The sequence below is a fragment of the Clarias gariepinus genome, chromosome 19 (assembly GCF_024256425.1).
Source record: "Clarias gariepinus isolate MV-2021 ecotype Netherlands chromosome 19, CGAR_prim_01v2, whole genome shotgun sequence".
Taxonomy (NCBI): Eukaryota; Metazoa; Chordata; class Actinopteri; order Siluriformes; family Clariidae; genus Clarias; species Clarias gariepinus.
Genome location: NC_071118.1, coordinates 23,714,217 through 23,734,602, shown reverse-complemented (window position 1 = coordinate 23,734,602; position 20,386 = coordinate 23,714,217). Strand labels below are relative to the sequence as shown.

Sequence of the window (20,386 nt, the reverse complement as noted above, 5' to 3'; positions counted from 1 at the left end):
GATCACCTGTTTCATGGACAGGGAGAACTATAATACAGTACATACCATATGTTGTCTTAATACTGTTGGTCATTGCTGTATATTGAGTGACACAACACTCTTTGATGCTGCACTCCTGGGAGTGCTCTGTCACTTATCCGGAGGTGTGAAAACCACAATTCTAACATGATGCACAGCTGGGGACGACAATAATTACCCAACAGGACTGTCAACTATGGAGTGTCAGAGCTCCCTTTTACTCCACTCCACCTCTCTTAATATCTGTCTTTCTCTTTTATTGCATCTGCAGAATAAAAAAAAAGAAGAAGAGAGAATTAAATAAAATTAAGTTTTACACAGTCAGTGCATATCTTTAATTGATATTTAAAACGTAATACATAAAAATCTTTGTGGGCTGTGTTTTTCACTTGTTGACCTCCTGGATCCTGGAAGTCACTTTCAGGACCAAAAGTCCATACGTCTCATGCGTTCCTTGCAACTGCTTCACTAGAAATAAGTCCAGATTAACTGCAAAACACGTTAGTCAAGTCTTTAAACTAAAGGGCTGTCAGATGTTTCATGACTAAACGACTGTAGATGTCGAGCTAAGAAACATTCAACAAAACGTTAATCTCCTCATCTGTGTACAAGGGTATGAGAGTGTGTTTGTCTCTGTGTGTGCATATGTGTGTATTGTGTATGCGACTGATGGATGATATCATTCCCATCCATATTTCCTGTGGCTGAGTCCAAGGCCCCCCCCCCCCCCCTGTTTGCGGAGATGTAGGGTTTTGGTGATAAGAGGGATATTAAAAACCACTCTTCGTTCACACTCTGGATCCTTCTGGCTTGGCTAGAACATTAAGGATCATATGACTGGTGCTTCCTTTTCCAAGACACAAACAAGTATGATTTTTGCATCCTGCTATGATGAGTTGGATATATGAGCTCTAATTAATATTGGAATAATAATATTTTTTTTTTAAACATAAGTAAGCGTTTATTGGTCAGTGATGGGTCAGGAGGTTGAGGCTCTGGGTTGCTGATCAAAGTATTGTATGTATATATACACACATAACTTCTTTCCTTGTGCCATTATTTATGTAACAAAAATAAAGTCAAAAAGAAAAATAAATAAATAAATAAATAAACATGTGGGCAATACTTGTTACCCCGTTATTGCTTTCACAGAATTTAAAACGGGACAGCTGTTCAGCATGCTGTACAGTCATGTGTTAAAGTTTGTGGGTTATGGCAGGAAGGGCACCGGTGCAAATATTTTATTCATTTTTTTAATTAATCACTAGAATTTAGTTTATATCACCAAAGGGCCTTACTAATTAAATGTTCATTTTGTTGTTTTGCTTGTTTGTTTATTTAGCCGCTTATTTAGCCAAATGATGGCCTTGTTAAAAACGTAGGGAATAATATTCTGTCTTTTCCTCACCACCTCTTGTCAGCTGATCTTCCTCCCGCTCAGACTGTCTATGGTGAGTGGGTGGATGCGTTACAGGGGTGTCACGACAGCTCTGTCACAGTCACTGGATGATCTTTTAACTCTCGCTACAGCGATGTCCTCTTTTCTTCCCATACCTCTTTTTTCTGTCTCTCCACGATCCACATCTCCACCACGTCTTGTGTGCCCCCTTCTAACCATCCTCATCCCTCTCTTCTCTACGCCTACTTAATTTTTGTTTCTTCTCCATCTGTTTTTCAGTCTATCCACCATGGCTGTTTCTCACTCTCTTTCTTTCCCGTCTTCTCTCATAAGTCTGTGCCCCCCAGCTTTTCTCCATCGCAGTGCTCCTTCCATTTTGTTCTGATGTCCTCTATATCTGGTTCAAATGCAACATGTATAAGAGTCGGGTTATAAAAGCCCTGCCCTGTGATTTTGTTCCCCAAGGCCTGAAGACTGTGATGTAACACAAAGGACAATGGTACTTTCAGGAGGATGGACATGCTGGTTCCAGTCCATTGCTCAATCGGGCTAATTCCTTAAATCTCGGCTCATGTTTGTTATGCTAGCTTGCTTCTTCTCCCAGGCAACCTCGCATCACTGTCATCCCAAAAGTAGATTTGTGATAGGATTATATCAGATTATGCAAAATTTCCCAGAACACTCCCACTCAGGAGTTTTGATAAGTTGTCGAAAGAGGTGGTTGTTTTTAAAGGAACACCACAATGTGCTTTAATTCTGATTTCAGAGCCATGTTTAAGATACAGAGCTCTGCAACACTGTTTGTATCCTCAAAAAGTCGTCCCTGATACTTTATTTTTATGTGCACTTAAAAAAAAAAACATTTAATGAGAACACACATAACCCTGCACATTTATGCAACGATCCAAGTAGCCAATCACATAGCAGCATTAAATTTCTCACTTTGACATTGACATTGTTGTTGGTGGCATATAGGAAGTTTTAGGGGTATTTTAGGAATCTGGATCTACTGTATGGGAGAAAAGGACCTGTCCGTGGTTCTGAATGTGGGTCGCGATCTCTTTACCCTGGTCGAGTAAAGGGTTGTCATGGTAAGAGACATTGGCTGTAGGCCCACTGTCACCGTATTAAAGGTCTGCTATCCTCTCTAAGGATGCATTAATTGAGCCCTTATCCTCAGCTGTGCAATTTGATTATTTTTTGAGTGCAATGGATATTTTAGACTATGCCTTTTTCTATGCAAAATCATATTTGTTTAAGATGTGATAGTACTAAATAGTTGTCTTGTCTTTTTGCAGGATTTTGGCCAAGGTGGGTTCAGATTTTGACCTGAGGACACTGAGGGCCGTGCGAGTGCTGAGACCTCTCAAGCTGGTGTCAGGAATTCCTAGTGAGTGTTTATAAGCGATGAATTACAAATGCACCTGCTCTAAACAATTACAATTAACAGTCCATGTTTATGTGTGATACAGGTCTACAGGTGGTGTTGAAGTCCATAATGAAGGCCATGGTTCCTTTGCTGCAGATTGGCCTGCTGCTCTTCTTTGCCATTGTCATGTTCGCCATCATAGGAGTGGAGCTCTACATGGGCAAGTTTCAGCAGACCTGCTTCAAAAATGGGACAGGTTAGTGCAATCTATCGGTGGAAATAAAGTCTGTGTTACTTAATGGCCTTTTTTGCATGAGTGTTCAGTGCATTTCCATTTTAAAGCCTTCTTAGTTTTCATTTTCATGTTTATGAAACTTACAGCTCATAAAAATAAAGAAAATCCAGTATCTCAAAATATTAGAATATTTCCTGAAATCAATATAAAAAGGATTTGCACTACATATATTTTAGATAACTTCAAATATCTTTATTTATATACTCAATACTTGGTTAGTGCTCTGTTAGCCCAAATTACGGCATCAATGTGGCATGGCAAGGAGATGATCAGCCTATGGTACTGCTGAGGGATTATTAAAGACCAGGCTTTGATAACAGCCTACAGCTTGTCTGTATTGTTGGGTCGGGTGTTTATATATATCCTTTTCTTGTCAATACCCAATTGGTTGTCCATAAAATTGTGATCAGGTAAGTTGGCTCAACCCTAGGAATGCAATAGTTGTAGCCCATTCCCTTAAGACGACTGTGTGTGTAGGTTTTTGATGCATTCGTTCCAGCCTCACTCCACTCCTTTTGAAGCAATCCCAAGTTCTTAAATCAGTTTTTTAGATGATCTTCTTTTCGGATATATATATATATATATATATATATATATATATATATATATATATTTTTTTTTTTTTTTTTTTTTTTTTTTTTTTAAGATGCGCTGTTTTTTTTTTTGATTGTGTTCCTTTGTGAATTTTATCTAACATTCTTAATTGCCTGAAAAAAAAAAACATGAAATGTAAATGAGTTCATTTTTGTGTTCTATTAAACAGTCTAACAGCTTATTAACTTTCAATATAAATTTTATCAAGGGAAATAAACAGGCATCATGATTATTCAGTGGCAATAACGTCCTCTTTTTTCCCTCTGATTTTTCCGAATATATTAAAGGCAAATAATATTTTACATTTATGTAAGGTTCACATTTATTTTTAAGGCAAAACAGGCTGAATATTAGAACAGGCCTATCTTACATAGCATTAATAATGTAATATTTTAATAACATAGCCATATTGAAAGTCACCGGGGGACACTGCTATAATATATGGTTATACAGAGTTACGGCAGACGCTCATACTTGGTTAGCTCAATCATGGAGCTGTTAATGACAGTATTAGCATGAAAGTTGCTTTAAAAGCTGATCTGTGAACAGAGTGTACAGATCAAGAGAAAGACTAAAAGATAAAAGCATTTCTGCATTAAACATCTCTGTTTAAACAACTGTGTTGTACTGTACTGTAGGTAATCATAATCATAACCCAAATTACTTGATGATCAAATGAATTTAAAGTGAGAAAGAAGTCAAAACAGTTGTCGATGAATTTTAATGCAAAAAATCAATCCTGAAATCCAATTAGGATTATACAGATTTACACTTTAGCATGTCTATCAGTGAGCAATAATGTACTGTAAGATTCGAATACAAACATTAAAGTGTGCTTATAGAAGTGATAACAGAATCTACTAGCTGTATTTACTGCCAAACAATTGGGCGCTCAGGCCACCTTCTCCAGAGCCAAGCATACTTCATAACAACAGACAGTGCATGCTTTTAATCTGTTTGGATTGATGATATTTACCCACAACTCTGTGCAGTTTCACTCACGGGGCAACTCAGGACTTGTCGAAGTGACAAGAATTCTAAATGTTTGTCTCTCGCAATTTATTTTTCACCATCTCTTGAGATTGAACAATTGACAAAGAAGTACCTGTGGAATGGTTTATCTTGTTTTTGTCCCCCATGGGTTTAAAAACATGCTGTTTCTTTGGCTTCATTCTTATTGAGATAAGGTTTAAGATTTTTTTTCCCCTGTTAAATTGATCAGCAGCGTGTTGGACTGTAATTGGAATGTAATGGGAAAAAAAAGAAAAACGTCTGTTTTGTGTGCCTGTAGGAGCTATTTTATTTGTGAACCTGTGCGAAAGATCTTTATAGAACAAGCTGTGCATGAAATAAGTAATAATGCTTGATGTATGGTCTGTCCGTTTGATTAAATGACATTATGTACACGGTGTGTAATGTATAGCAGAATTATAGCAGAAGACAATTATTTGAAAATTAGAAATAGCCTTTTTTTGTCCCATTGCATGTTTGCATGGCAGTAATCTGATCAAATAATCTGATCTGTTCAAATAAAAAAAAAATCAAAAATAAATATTTTTAAATTAATATTCCATTTATAAGAGGGGCGTTCAAGTCAATTAGGGACTTGTGATGAAATTTGCGGGAAATGAAGGCATGAGACTCTGATATTTATAGTACAAAAGACGTCAAGCGCGGTACATCGATGAGACTATTAGCTTCAGGAAAACATTTCAATTGTGCAAACGTTTTAAAGAAGGTCGTACATCAGTGAGTTGCCATCCCGGATGAGGTGGCAGTTGTTCCTGTGAACGTTCAGCGCCTGATCCTTGAAAATCGACAAATAACTTGTCGCCAACTTGCGGAAGAGACGCATCTCTTTGTGGGAAGAGTACATAGGAACATTTATCAAGACCATTGAACTTGGCCAGGAATTATTGCAACAGTACATCCCCTGTGCAGTCCTGACCTCACTCCAAGCCATTTTCACATGTTTGGTCCATTAAAGGAGTTCCCGGGAGGCCAGTGTGTCAGACTTGAAGCAGGCTGGTTGATTGTGGCTCCGGGGTGATGAGAAACCTTTTACCTTGGTAGTATCCAAGCACTAGTCATACACTGGGATAAGTGCATTAGTGTAGCAGTGAATCACTATATTGAAGAAATAAAGGGAATTTTTTCCCCCTTTCATACAGTAACTGTGTTCCGCTATTCTGCACAATCAAAAGTCCTGGTTTGACTTGAACACACCTCTCTGTATTCAGACTTAGTGACTTAAGCCCTAAAGTTACATTAATAGTTACACTGGCAAAATTATGGCAAGAAAAGAAACTTTGGATGGTTGAAGTCAACCTTTTGAGCTCTCCTTTCACATTATGTAAATCGCCTTTATGTATTTCCTCTAAGGTTCTCTGATTTTCTTCGAGTTTCTGAGATGGATTTTTAGTAGCGTCTAGACAAACTTTAAACACTCATCTTTAAGCCCAAAGGAATAACTAGTGGATTTGTTTGAGTCTATCAGTATCATTCGTCAGCTTACAGAATACCACCTGCTGTTACTTAGATTTTTTTTTTGTTTTTGTAATTGTAGGTACATCATTAAATTGTAATGTGCGCTCCTTTTAAGTGAAAAAATAATCAGCAGGATATTGCTTTTTCAATTAAATGCTGACTTTGTGAATCACGTAAATTTAGCATTAGGTCTTTTTTAAAAGCAACCCCCCGCTGGTTCATTGTTATTTCACTTTTTTTTGTTCTTGCCCAATCCACACATTACACTAATATACTGGTACAGCCAGTATATTAAAAAAAGAAGAAAAAAAAAAGTTTCAAGTAGGTGAGACTTATCATACTTAAACATATGTCACACATTGGTAATAGCTGTGTATGTAAGTCATTTGTCTGTGTGTTCTGTGTGTATATCTGTAGAGGAGGTGGCAGCAGATTTCCCATGTGGATCCAGGGAGTGTCCCAATGACACTGAGTGTAGGTCCGGCAAAGCGTGGAAAGGACCGAACTACGGAATCACTAACTTTGACAACATCTTGTTCGCCATACTTACTGTCTTCCAGTGCATCACCATGGAAGGATGGACCGATGTCCTTTACCATGTAAGTAACTTGGATATCATAAACCCTTGACAGTGTATGGATTGTGTTTTTTATTTCCAGGGTATGCACTACGCTACATCTCAAGATGTCTGACACTGTCTTTTGTGCTTGACTGACTTCTGAAATCTGCAGAGGGACCGACTGTCTCTTCTAGTAATAAAATTTAGACCTTGTGTGCCTTGACATGAATACTGAACATCCTCATGGGGGAAAAAAACAGGCTGGTTGATCCGCTTGCAAAACAAAATCCAGTCATTCTGTTTTTTTTTTTTTCTGTAAATCAACAGATATTCTGTTATGCAATAAAAAGAACTTTATGGCAGCAAAGTTGCCAGGCTGTTTTTGTAATGAATGTGTTTTGCATTCCTTCCAGAACAGTTCTTTCTAGTTATGTCCATTTGACAGAGGACCAACCTTGTGAACAAAAAGACAAAAAAATTACACAACTGCCAAAATGCACAATGAGAAGGACAATCAGCCATAAGATTATAATATATTAACATATACTGTATATATATATATATATATATATATATATATATATATATATATATATATATATATATATATATATATATATATATATAAAACCCCAAGGGTTTTTCCATTGGGCTATGGCAGTGGTTCTCAAAGTGTGGGGCGCGCCCCACTAGTGGGGAATACAGACATGACAGGTGGGGCGCAATGAACGGGAGGGAATTAGTGGAAAATAATAGTTAAGTATCTATTCTAATTCATGCTTTTCTTTATTGACAATAAAGATCGGACACTCGAAACTAAACAATCCCACGCAAAGAAATGGATCATTAATACAAGTAGATTAAAATAACATCAGTGAAAAAGCGAAACCATAGTGCAACAATAACGTTGGCATGTTTATTGCAGAGGAAAAATATATAAGGAAAAATTCGGTATTATATATGTAATTTCATTTATTCCAATGTGTATGCTGATGTTTTTGTATTTTTGTTAAAAATAAATATTCTATCAGGCAGTACTAGTCTGGCATTTCTAGTTTCCAGTGTGGCAACAAAGTTGCTTTTTGATCCTTCAGGCGCTGAACAGAAGGGAAGATCAATATCGTTCTACGCTTTTTGTTGGTGTGCGGCATTTTGCGATGATCCCTAAATCATTTGTTGCGCCGTAGAGAATAATGATGTTTATGCTTTTAAACATGTATAATTTAGGGTGGATGTAGCTTAAAGACAATCTAGAGAGGAAATATATATAAGTTGGTATCTTATTTGCGGGTTTATTTACGCAGCTATTAAATTCGGAGATGCAAATATCAAACTAACTTTACCGCGGACACAAACAGGTGTTATGCGCTAAAATGCCCCCCTGCCACGGAATGCCCCCCTACATAATCTCTATCAATTATTATATTAGGACATGCACTCAAAGGTTTATTATTATCAAATATGTTATTACTATTATAATTAACCCTAGGCACGTGACAGCCGTCGAGACGATTAATACAAATCCCCCAAAATGATTATTTTATGGCACATTTATTTTGCAGGGGTTTGTCAATGTACAAATAACAAATTATTTATCACAAATTACACTAAATAAATATTGTTTGTGGTGAAAAATTACAGGAAACGATTTTTTATTTATTAGTACAGTACGCTACTGTGTTATGGTCTAAAATGCATGTATATTTTTATATTGCTTATTTTCAAGCGTACTGTATGTAGTGGGCATAATAACATCAATGGATACATCTGTTACATGGACCACAAATAAGCAGGTGATTCAGCACTATCAGCCTAATCAACCAAAAAGCCAGACGAAAGGAAAACATGATGAAGTCTATGTTGCGCTTGGATTCATGGTGGTAATGGTGGGGCAGAGGAGAGACCCGTGTGTGTTTTGTGTCTTAAACTGCTGGCAGCAGACAGCATGAGACAAAGTAGGAAGAAACTTAGAGACAACACACCCCAGTCACGCTAATAAGCCACTCGACTTCTTTAAAAGAAAGCTCTAGATAAGTGACAAACTAAGCCTGTTATAACAACTGCACAAGTATTTTATCTGTTTTGAACTTGGTGTTATTTGATCTTATTGGTTTAGAAATTGATTTTTCATATAATAAATAGTACACTTGGCCATTTTCGTTATCATTTTGTTGTCAAGTGGGGCTTGAAAATTCGCCCACCTCCTTAAGTGGGAAATGACAGAAAATTTTGAGTTTGAGAACCACTGGGCTATGGCTTCGCAGGCCTCGGGTGGTATGCTGTGGTATGCTGGGAGCAGGACATTGGCAGCGGATACTTTGGATGGTGTAGGGTGGGGCCCTCTATGTATCAGAGGGTGGGGGCCCTATCTGGTGCAACCACTGGGTGGGATCTGAGAAGTGGCCTTGGGTTCTTTACCTGCTGATACCCTGATACGACAGGCTGTGGTGCACTGGGCGTTCTTGTGCCTTTTTATCATGGCCAGCATAAACTTTTTTCACCGATTTGTGCTGCATTGGCTTTTTTTCTGGGATCAGACCGAACAGGCTGGCCTTTGGTCCTCGTAGGCATGGGTGAGCCTTTGGATGGTCATGACCAATCTACTAGTGTTTACTTGCTTATAAATGTTAATGTGTAATAATATAAGACATAAAAATGTTCAGAAAACCGATAGTCCTGCTTTTCATATGGCTTGCACTGTTGTTGTATATAGATCAGTTTTTATCCGCCATATTTGGACATGGCAAATGAAAAACAGAAGCAAGCTTTACATCGAACCTTGTCTGAATAGTTATGCAGCCCCTAGAAGAATGTACAAAAATTTGTCCGCGGTTCCAAACCACAGTAAAATTAAGGTCAGTGTAACCTCCAATGTAACAAGCTACTTCCTCTCAGCAGGCTTAGTGCTGTTTAGCCTTCAGGAAGCCAGACTGTGCTCAGCAGGAGTCATGCAATGGATTTTGGGCAGAGAGGATGCTGTAGTACACTGGCATGCTTACACCTGGCTGTGAAACGCATGACTGTGCCAGAACGTGGTGGGGAAGCAGCATATGCCACTCATATGCTGCAAGTCTGTGACAAAGGAAAACATTATGGTGCCAGCTGCATGCCCGGCCTCCCTCACATCCCTTGGTTTCATTCATTTTTTTTCTTCAAATCGTCACACAAACCTTCCCCCCAACACATATACACACACACACACACACATACACACACTTTGCATGTGTTTTTCTCGATGTTACAGCTTCTGAACCGTGCAGACTGTCAGAATAGCTGTCAGTCAGTTTGTGCAGCCCGTGGCCTTGTGCCTTCACACGAGTCACAGCCATGCTGATATTCACTTCCACAGCGTCCTTGCTCGTGCAATATCGTCAGCATGTTCTTAACCCCTTTATCACAGTAGTTGCACCATAGTTCTGTACCGAGTTTAGAACACAATGCGTATGTTAAGGACTATATATTTATTTCACTTTGGTTTTGTATGTCAAAGTGGTTTTGTACTGTACTTTGTTTGTAAACGCACATACTGCTGGAATATATTTAAATATCAGACAGCTAGTGCATAACGTCATATAGTACTGTACTGTGCAAAAGTCCTACCGCCCCTTATTTCATCCTATTAAATGAAATTAAATGAAATTATGTTGATTACATTAAAGAAGAGGGAACAAATGTTTTTTTCTGTGACAGTCTGCAAAGTGCCTAAGAATACAATTCAAAAATCATTTGTTTATGTAACAACCTCTGCACAACCTCATTTCCCCTCTCGTCTCTTCCAACCATTCAGCATTCAGCAGCTAATCACCGGCCTGATCATCTGTCATCGTCTGCCCCTGTTTCTCACTGGTTCATGGCTTACGTTAGATGTTTTTTTTTTAGGCTTAAATGGTTTATAGGTAACTGTGTGGCTTCAAAAGCAAATAACATGGTCAGCTACAGTACAGGGAGCGGACTAAAAATGAGAGGCCAAAACTGGCCAAAAAAAAAGAGAGACAGAAAAGTCCTTGAGGAAGCCTGGAGCAGTATTCCTCAAGAATACATTAAAAATACAAGAAAGTCTGCTTCTTTGGAAGAAATTAGGGCTTTTGCACGGTGCTATACTGTATTATAACGTGATATCATTGCCCAGGGTGGCACAGTGGCTTAGTATTTAGCACTGTCGTCCTGTACTGTACCTTCAGGGTCTGGGTTTGATTCCCGCCTCGGGGTCTGTGTGCATGGAATTTGCATGTCCTCCCCCCTGCTTGGTGGACTTCCTGCGTACTCAGTTTTTTCCCCACACTTTATGCAGATTAGGGTAAATGCGTTTCCGAATGTCCTGTAGTGTAATGAGCATGTGAGTGTGTGTGTGCCCTGTGATGGATTGGCACCCATCCAGGTTGTACCCCACTTTGTGTCCTAAGTCTTCTGGGATTGTCTCCAGGCCCACCGGCCCTACAAAGTAAAGCGGTATAGTAAGTGAGTGAGGGAGTGATCACTGACAAACGTCAACATTTTTTATAATGTTTGCCAATTTATTATATCAATCAACAAATTTAAAGGCAAATTTAATCTACAGTTGTCTTGTTACCTATGGTTTATTACTAAAATGTCACTGTTGCACAATTACACACTGGTTAAATACTCCTATCAGTATAGTTGAATGCTTCTTTGAGCTTATTGGCTTGTACCAGCAGTCATTTGATGTATATGATGTAATCAGTGCTGGCAAAATGAGAAAAAGCTAACTGTTATAATAACTTTTCTACTGGTTTTTCACTCATTTAAAAAAAAAAAATCATTTAATCCAATTGATTGTATAAATTACATTCGACCCTTATTACAGTATGTGTTGGTGCAAAGTAAACAACAGTAATGGATTCTGTAAAACACCAAGTCATTTCTCGTTACTTACACACAATGAGATTTGCCTTAGACCGTGTACAGATCATTCATTCTAATCATCTGCTCTTGACCTCCACCCACTCTTGAGGAAATGATAAGGGTGTGACGCATCCTGTAAATCGAGGTTGAAAACCAATATTGCAAGGCCCGAAGGATGATTTTGCGCTCTTGATCAGATACAGGAATTGTTTTTTGCTCGATATGACGATGGCGTAATGCAGTATGTATTGGTGCATGTTAAGATTGGATACACATTGCCTGATCTCAGTATGGGAAAGTTGTGCATGGCATTGTGATTGAAAACAAGACCCACATTCTATTTGCATTCACTCACCAGTAGGAAGACGTGTACTGTACATCTGCTTATGTAGTCATGCAATAATACAATCAGCCAATCATGTGGCAATAGCACAGCTACAGTGATATTGTACATCGGAGGGAGAAAAATCTCAGGGTTCTCAATGAATTTAACCATGGCATGGATGTTGTTGTTGTTGCCTTACTGTATATGCAAGTTTAAGTATTTCAAAAACGGCTGATCCCCTGGGATCAGATTGAATAAAGCTGACACAAACTCATTTAAATATTATGTACAGTACAACCATGCTGAAAAGAAAAGCTTCCCAGCCATTGAAACTTAAATGAGAACAGCTACGGCAATGGAAGACCACATTGTCCTCGTGTCTTATAAGAACATACATCAGTGGGCCCTGGCTCACGCACTGAAGATTGAAATTTCTCAAGACTGGAATCCTTCCAGTTATTACATTATCTAAAAGTCTGTAAGAGTTGTGAGTTGTACTTTTTGGAATTTGGTTAAAACTTACAGACTATGGATTATAATGAAATGTTTTACTGTATGTGGACAGCATTTTTTAAAGCATGAACAAAGGTTATTTGTTGTAGTATACAGTAGTCCTGATTGACTTGTTAACAGTAACTTTCATTGTGCTCATAAGGAAAGCCTCTTAACTACATCCTGCACTTGAAAGGTTCTAGATTATCAAGCTTTTTACTAATGATCAGGTTCCCTTTTGGGTTTCCGTTTCCCTTTCCTGCAGTTAATTGTGTTTTCTTTGTCCGGCTTGTGGATCGCAAGCACCAGGTTTATGGATCGTTCTGATCTCCTACTCCAGGAGAAAGAAACCGTTCCTGCTTTTTTTGTGTGTCTATGTGTTTAAATGACTAAAGCTTAATGCAGGTATATGTAAGATACAGTATATTAATAAAATACCCTGGACTCTAGACTCCATTTTCCAGATTATTGTATGTGCTGGAGTTACAGCATGTTATTTGACTCTAAAAGATTAATGAAGGAATTTAATAATGAAATATCCTACAGAGTTATACAGTAGCTTAAAAACAAAAACCACTCTAGACAATTGGCTTGGGGTGAGTCAGGACCGTACGGTGGACTTGGCAGTATCTTTTAGCCGTATGCAGTAGTCCTCTGTTTGAGGGAGCACAACCTGACTGTTATGCCTTATGTTTGAGATTTTACAGTAGCATTTTTTTTTCATGTTATTTAACACCGTTGAAACTTAGCCTTACTGTGTGTTCTTGCAACATCATGGTGGATTTCCTTTAAGAACAATCCTTATACCGAACCTGGACATGGTGAGATTATTGCTAGCGTACCGAATGCCAGGCCATGTATGATGTCATTCTGCATGGTCTTATTTAAAGGCTTGTGTCTGCATATTTAAAATTGCTAGTCCACAGAAAGCAAAACATTACCTCCTAGACAGGGATTTAGATTAATTTGGGTGTTTGAGTCTGAGGAGAAACTAGAGGGCTCCAGCATGATAAAGGCAGTGGGAGGCGGAGCCCTTTGCTAACGAGATAGCAGTCCTAATTTTATGCTTGTTGATTTTACTGCGTTTTTGCTTTTAGTGTGGATTAATAGAATTTCTGCTTAATTGCCCTGCTGGGTCATGCACTTTACCAGGGGTCTGATAAGGTCTGCTAATGTGACACACTTTACATAATGAGCGGCTGCATTAAAAAATGATTTATTCTAAAGAAAAATGTGTTAAATGAATATTGTGTAATATTATGAAAGAATATATATATATATATATACTGTATGCGCCATTGACAGTTCATAACATCACTTTTACTCAACATTTTGATTTAGGCGCATAACACTTTTCAGTTTGTATAATTTACAGGCCGCCACCTCGGACTGCTCTACTGTACATATGTTTGCTCTAACGACCTGTTCTTTATTTCATAGTGGTGTTTCCCGTTTCTGCTTTAATTAGCACCACAATTTCAGAACATAGGAGTCAAACTGGTTTTAAGCTTTGTACAAGAAGAATAAACATACACAGATCTGTCAATCTATTTTAGAAAAAACAGTTTTCGAAGTAGCACTGTCGCCGTGCACCTCCAGGGTCCGGGTTCAATTCCCGGCCAGGTTCGATTCCCGTCTCTGGTTGCATGGAGTTTGCATGTCTTCCCTGTGTTTGGTGGGTTTCCTCCGGGTACTCCGGTTTTCTCCCACAGTCCAATGACATGCAGATTAGGCTTATTGGCTTTCCCAAATTGCCTGTAGTGTGTGAATGAGTGTGTGAGTGCGTGTATGTGTGTGTGCCCTGCGATTGATTGGCACCCTGTCCAGAGTATACTCCGCCTGGTGCCCTAAGTCTCCTGGGACAGGCTCCACCCCCTCCACCCTAATTACAGGATAAAGTGGTTAAGACGATGAGTGAGTAAGAGAGTAAGTGAGTTTTCAAAAGTTAAATTTTTTTTTTGGAGTAAGCCATGCTGTGTCACATCTTCCTCATTATGGTCGGTCCTATAGTTGCGTTGACTGGCTCTGTTGAGTGATGCGTATAGCCATGCCCACTTACGGCAAAAGCACTATTCGTTTAAATAATTATATATATATTTATATAATTGTCCATGATTTAGATACTTAAAAGCTCTGATACCTAGCGTCTGAACATTAAATGCTGTCTTTAACAGAGTGTGTGGGGTGAAGCCTTTGCAGTCAGTGTATCTTTGTATAGGGTGGGTAAAAACAACAGCCTCTTTACGGCAGGCTGACTCACCAGGCTTGCATGCACCTTGAACCTGTTGCTCTGCCGCCCTGAGACGTCAGACACGCGAGCACACTCATTAAACGCAGTTAAAAATAGCGTGTCAGGGCTGAACTGAGACGAAGAATATTTGCACTCAAGCAGCAGTGAATCATTGCTTCCATATTAGTGTATTGTCTTCTCCTTCACGCTCTTCTCTTTGTATCTCCTCCCGGCTTTCTTCACTGATGTAACTAATTATGGTGGCGGGAAAAAAGGAAGTCGGAGAAACATTGAAAGATACTGGTACTAGTATGAACTTCCTGTTTCGTTTGTTTTTGTTGTTATTGTTGATTGTACAAATGACAGGAATCCTATAAAATTCAACATCAGACACTCACCGGCCACTTCTAAAGGTACATGTGTTCAACTGCTCTTTAACAAAAAACTCTAATCAGTCAATCACATGGCATCAAATCAACGCATTTAAGCTTGTAGACATGGTCAAGACGATCTGCTTGAACTGATGATCTACTGGGATTTTCACGCACAGCCATCTTCAGAGAGTTGTTGGAAAAAGAGAAAATAATCCAGTAAGCACCAGTTCTGGGGGGGGGGGGGGGGGGAAGCCGATAGGAAGCCACTGGTAACTCAAGTAACATCTCGAGGTATTACAACTGAAGTATGCATCTCTAAACACACAACACGTCAATCCTAGAAGCAGATGGGCTTTAGAAGCAGACCACCTGTGTCTCACTCGGGCTACAATTAGCACGAGCTCACCAAAATTGGACAATAAAAGATGACAATGAGTTCACTGCAATCAAATGGGCTCCATGGAAACCAGACCTTAATCCAATAACATTAACTATGGGAAATGTGGTGGAACGGGAAATTCACATCATGTCAATATGGGCAAAATCTTCTATCTACGGAATGTTTCCGGCACCTTGTTACATCTATGCCATGAAAAGTCTGGCTAGTTCTGAAGACAAGAATGGGTCCAACTCAGCACTAGCAAGGTGTACCAGTGAGTGATATCATGCAGTTTAATCTGTGATAATGTCATTTTCTTAATTTTTTTTTTGTTTAATTATTGTATAGTTTGCGTTCTGTGTATTTTTAAATCAGCATTTGTTTCCCTAGCCAGTTGTGAAGCACAGGATGTACGAGGTGAGATCAAAAGAGCTGACAGAAGATGACTGCAATTTTTCATCTCGTATAAAAGCATTGTAATAGACATCAAGCTTGAATTAGAAAATATGCTTCTTTTATCTTTGGCCTTTGAAACTTGAGTTGCTTCATGAGTATTCAAACATCACATCCCTTTAATGTTCCACAGATTCCCACTTCTGTATCTTGTTTTGTAGGGTAAAGTGATCTGACCTTTAAACTGTACCTAGTTATGGATTATTAAATATAATGTATATATAATTAGGTTATAATTATAACCGATCAGCTGCTTTTGTTTGTTGTTATAACAAACAAATAACAAAATAACAAATATTACAATATGAAGGTGAGCTTGTATTTGATGCAGCTTTGTCAGGAGGTGTAGTATTTGAAAGCTTTGTTATAATGTTTAAGGAGTAAAACGTGTCATTGTGTGCTGTTATTGGGAAATAATCCACATCAGGGTGGCGTGATATGGCCTGACACACAGCGGAGCAACTGTTAACATCTCAAACCGGATTGATTTTCCATAACAGCACACCCCACTGTGTTTCACTTTTTACATATCGTTCGAAGCTAGATGTGACAGCAAAAGAAGATGTGGTCTTTCAAACTCCTATGGCCCGAGGTGTGTTATTCCTCTTATCCCATGACAGCCCATCATTCCTTTTTATCGCATGTAAGAGCACTGAATCCAGCTTCACACAGATACAGTACTAGCTTCTATTTCGGCTCAACAGGAAAGCCAAAGTTTTAACGCCCCAGATTTAAAAGCTGATATCTAATGTTAGCTTATGAGTTGATTTTTTTTTCATGAATCGAGGAAGCTTTGCATTGAAATTAAAATTCTATTTATTCACCATTTCTGTCTTGCATGATTTATAGTGATAAAGAAAACCTTCCCTGGATATGATGGCAATCCCATGTGCAGCAGGGTAGATCATTCATAATTGTTTACAGCAATTCCTCATCAGGGTGTTAACATGATGAAATCAAGTCAATGACGCATGTAAGGACTCTGCAGCGGTAGAGCTGAGTGTCACAGTACAGCAGGACATTTGTCTCATGACCCGGATTGTTGGGTCAGAGTGGTCTGTGTTGCACGTAATGCATGTGTCAATCACTGGGGTTCAGACGACTTTATTCTTTCTACGCTTCATAGGATGACAGTCTGAGTTCTGAAGCTGGTTACTAACATGCTGCTCTCTCAGTATATAAGCAGGGAACGTTAGTTGTTCTCAGCGTCAGGTTGTGCCCCATAAGGAATTTTACTATAGTATGTAATATAGTATATAAGAATATATTCCACAGTATTACTTGTGGTATGGACTACGGTTTGTGCGACCAAACTTTGGTGAAACTTATTCAATAAGTACTATATTTGATGTAGTGAATAGTACTTATTGTGTAGAATTGTAGTACTTTGATACCTGTATGTACCAGTATAATTTGATGAATATGATGGCACGGTAAGTTTTATACACCTATCTCACCTACTGTATGTGGTTTGACTCGCGGTGTTGGGCATCGTAAACCGCCGCAAGTGACCGTCGGACATCCCGCAAAGTCCTGCAAGGTCCGTGAGCTTCCGCGAGGACTGATGCGCGGAAAGATAGAAACGTAATCACAGCGACAAAACTCGCGGTGAATCATGATGAACCATACTTAAGGCCACCGCGCAAAACCGCGTAGGTGAGATAGGGGTATTAGTAGTTAACAGATTATGGGCCAAACTTCGCGTGATGAGTGATGATGGTAGAATAATTATAACGGTCTTCTATTTTTTTCTTTTTTCTAAAATTTAGTCCTGTCCAATTCTTTTTTCCCCGATTTTCCTCCCCAATCTAGTCGTGGCCAATTCCTCCCCGTCACTAGGAGGCTCCCACATTAAGGCTACTACCACCACTCAGTCGGGAGGACGAAAGCTATCCCGTGTTTCCTCCGAACCACGTGACGCGAGCCGACCGCATCTTTTCGAACTGCTCGCTCACGCACCGTTAGGGGCGGAGTAACACACTCTGAGGAAAGCGCTAGCCGCTCCTTCTGTGTGCGCGAGCTCACAGACGCCTCTGATTGGCTGTAGAGCCGTGGTTAATGTGGAAGCACAAGTACCTCTCATCCCTCCCCCCTGAGAGAGCTCGGCCAATCAGCTCTCTCTGTGCCTCCGGCTGTGAGAGGAAAACAGCATCACCCGGGGTTCGAACCAGCGATCTCCGGATAATAGGGCGAGCGCTTTACCACTGCGCCACTCGCAGGCCTCCAATTATAAAGATCTTGACTAAAACAACATGCATGAGGAATCACAATTTTCTGCAATAGAAACGTACTCTAACTAGTTACTTTTATCAGAAAGTAACGCTGTAATGTAACTGATTACTTTTTTAATGACAGTAATTTTGCAATGTAATTAGTTACTTTAAAAAAAAAAAGTGGGAGGAAACCCACCAAGCACAGGGGCAACACACAATTTCCATGCACACAGACCTCGTAGCAGGAATTTGAACCCAGACACAGGAGAAGCAAGGCGACAGTGCTAACAAAATGGCAATCAATCAAATAAATATCTAATAGAAGTGCAGCATATATAATTAGCACATTAATCACAGTGAATGTGGTCTTATTAAACAACATGCCCTCCTTCCTTGTTGTTCAGTGGCTTATAAAATATCACTCCACCAGCACATGCTATTATATTGTAGTTTATTTTTTTGAGCGACTTAATGAAGCTGTATAACTTAATAAAGACACACGGGAATAAATTAAAGTCATAAAATTTTAACTTGTGCAGTAAAGTGTGCAGGATGTAGACTGTTTAAGCACATTTTTCTTGCCACTAATTTGATGTGTCAAATTAATCAATAATGCAAATGTTTTTCATAGTTCATTGGTTTTTAAGAAAGCTAAAAATCTAAACCCTAAGGTTAGAATAATGAATAAGTTAAACTACATGATGTTGCAACTTAAGCTGGATAGCAACAAAGTCTAATCATTTTAGATCTGACTACTGATGCGTGCAATCTCTGTAATAAATCAAATCATCAACTGAGTTAAATCAACAATGCATGCATTTAACTCATCCGTGAAAGCGGCCTGTGTTGAACTGGGCTATTTTTTAGATCATTTTAACAGCAGGCTACTGTATACTGTAATGCTTATCCAGATATGGTCATGTTCATAATCAGTAATATCAAAATGTGGCAGACCCTGTAGATCTTTTTTCAATAACAAGACGCATTTAGGACTTAACTGTATAATATCTTAATGTTACAACAAGACTGCATTTAAGGATGGTCTGATGATCCAAGCTGAGGAATTACCAGTTATTATGAAATCATCACTGCATTTACAGGACATGACTTTGTTAACTGTTAGATTGAATCAATAAAATCAATTTTACAGTACAGTGCTTTTTGTATTTTCTGTTAAATTTGCTACAACATCGCTCTGGAGCATGACAGTTTAACCCTTTATCACCCTCCCTGAAATCTGGTGCACCTGATCATTCATTACTCATCACAGTTGCAATAAAGCCAACGTGTAAAGCCAATGCTAAGTAAGTATGGTGTGCCGGTAGAAGTTTCATTGGGCTTAATATTTCTTTGTTTTTGGCCCTTTAACTAATAAACGTAGACCTTTCCTGTATGTACCTGCATCTGGAACTGCTCAAATGTCCTGCTTTGTGATAAGAATTTCTTTACATGTTAAACATATGCTTAGTTTAACTGTGTGAATTGTCAATGAAAAAGAATAAAAGAACCGAATAAAAAGATTCAAGCTTTTACTAGGTGAAAAACTTAACTGGGAATGGCATTTTCCAAGCACGCACACACACACACACACACACACACACACACACACACACATCGAGTCTTAGAACCACTTGAACACTCCAGGGTAATATATTGCCTGACATTTAAGGGAAGATAATCTAATTCCCTCCTCAGCACAAGTGTCCACCGACAGGCCCATTTTGCATTCAGTAACAATCAGGACACTATAGAGGGACCTTTCATATAGTTGTACTGTATGCACACACATATCTTAAATGGCTTTGTTTTTAAGAGAGGATCTACATGTATGTGCAGGTTCAAATAATAAAGAGGATGAGCTTTATTAAAAAAAAAAAAAAAAACATTTTGAAGTGAAGTACTGTAACACATGCCAAGAAGGCAGGGGGAAAAAGACGAAAAAAGTGGTCCCTTGCCGATGAAACGACACATCTGTTTCCTTCTTTTTATAACAGCGACCAAACTTTTTTCCTTTCCAAACAGCTGACTCCTTACCTGCTCGGTGATGCAAGTTTGAAGAGCTTTCTCCCACCCACTTCTTCCTCCTCCACATCCTGTAGCAGGGACAGCTTTTGAGGAATAGGAATTGATAGGCAGCCAGTGGGCGAGAGGATGTATTATAAGGTAGCATATAGTCTCGATGCAGTTTTACCACCCGAAGAGAGTTCATTTACTTATGAACTTTTTTTCCCCGGATATTCTGCGTAGTTTCCTTCAAATACCAAAGGAAGGAACTGACGCTTTTACTTTCTAATACCTAAGCCCTAAGCAAATGGCAAAATCTGTCGTATTCTATA

The 20,386-nt window shown here is 38.9% G+C and overlaps 1 protein-coding gene across 1 annotated transcript in view; it reads left to right on the top strand.

Moving 5' to 3' along the window:
- Positions 1 to 20,386, top strand: part of cacna1bb (calcium channel, voltage-dependent, N type, alpha 1B subunit, b) — a 144,796-nt gene that overhangs the window by 49,238 nt on the left and 75,172 nt on the right. The window contains exons 4-6 of the mRNA XM_053478085.1: positions 2,716 to 2,807; positions 2,890 to 3,042; positions 6,580 to 6,761. Coding sequence (XP_053334060.1) covers positions 2,716 to 2,807; positions 2,890 to 3,042; positions 6,580 to 6,761 — 427 coding nt within the window. The remainder of the gene's footprint in view (positions 1 to 2,715; positions 2,808 to 2,889; positions 3,043 to 6,579; positions 6,762 to 20,386) is intronic.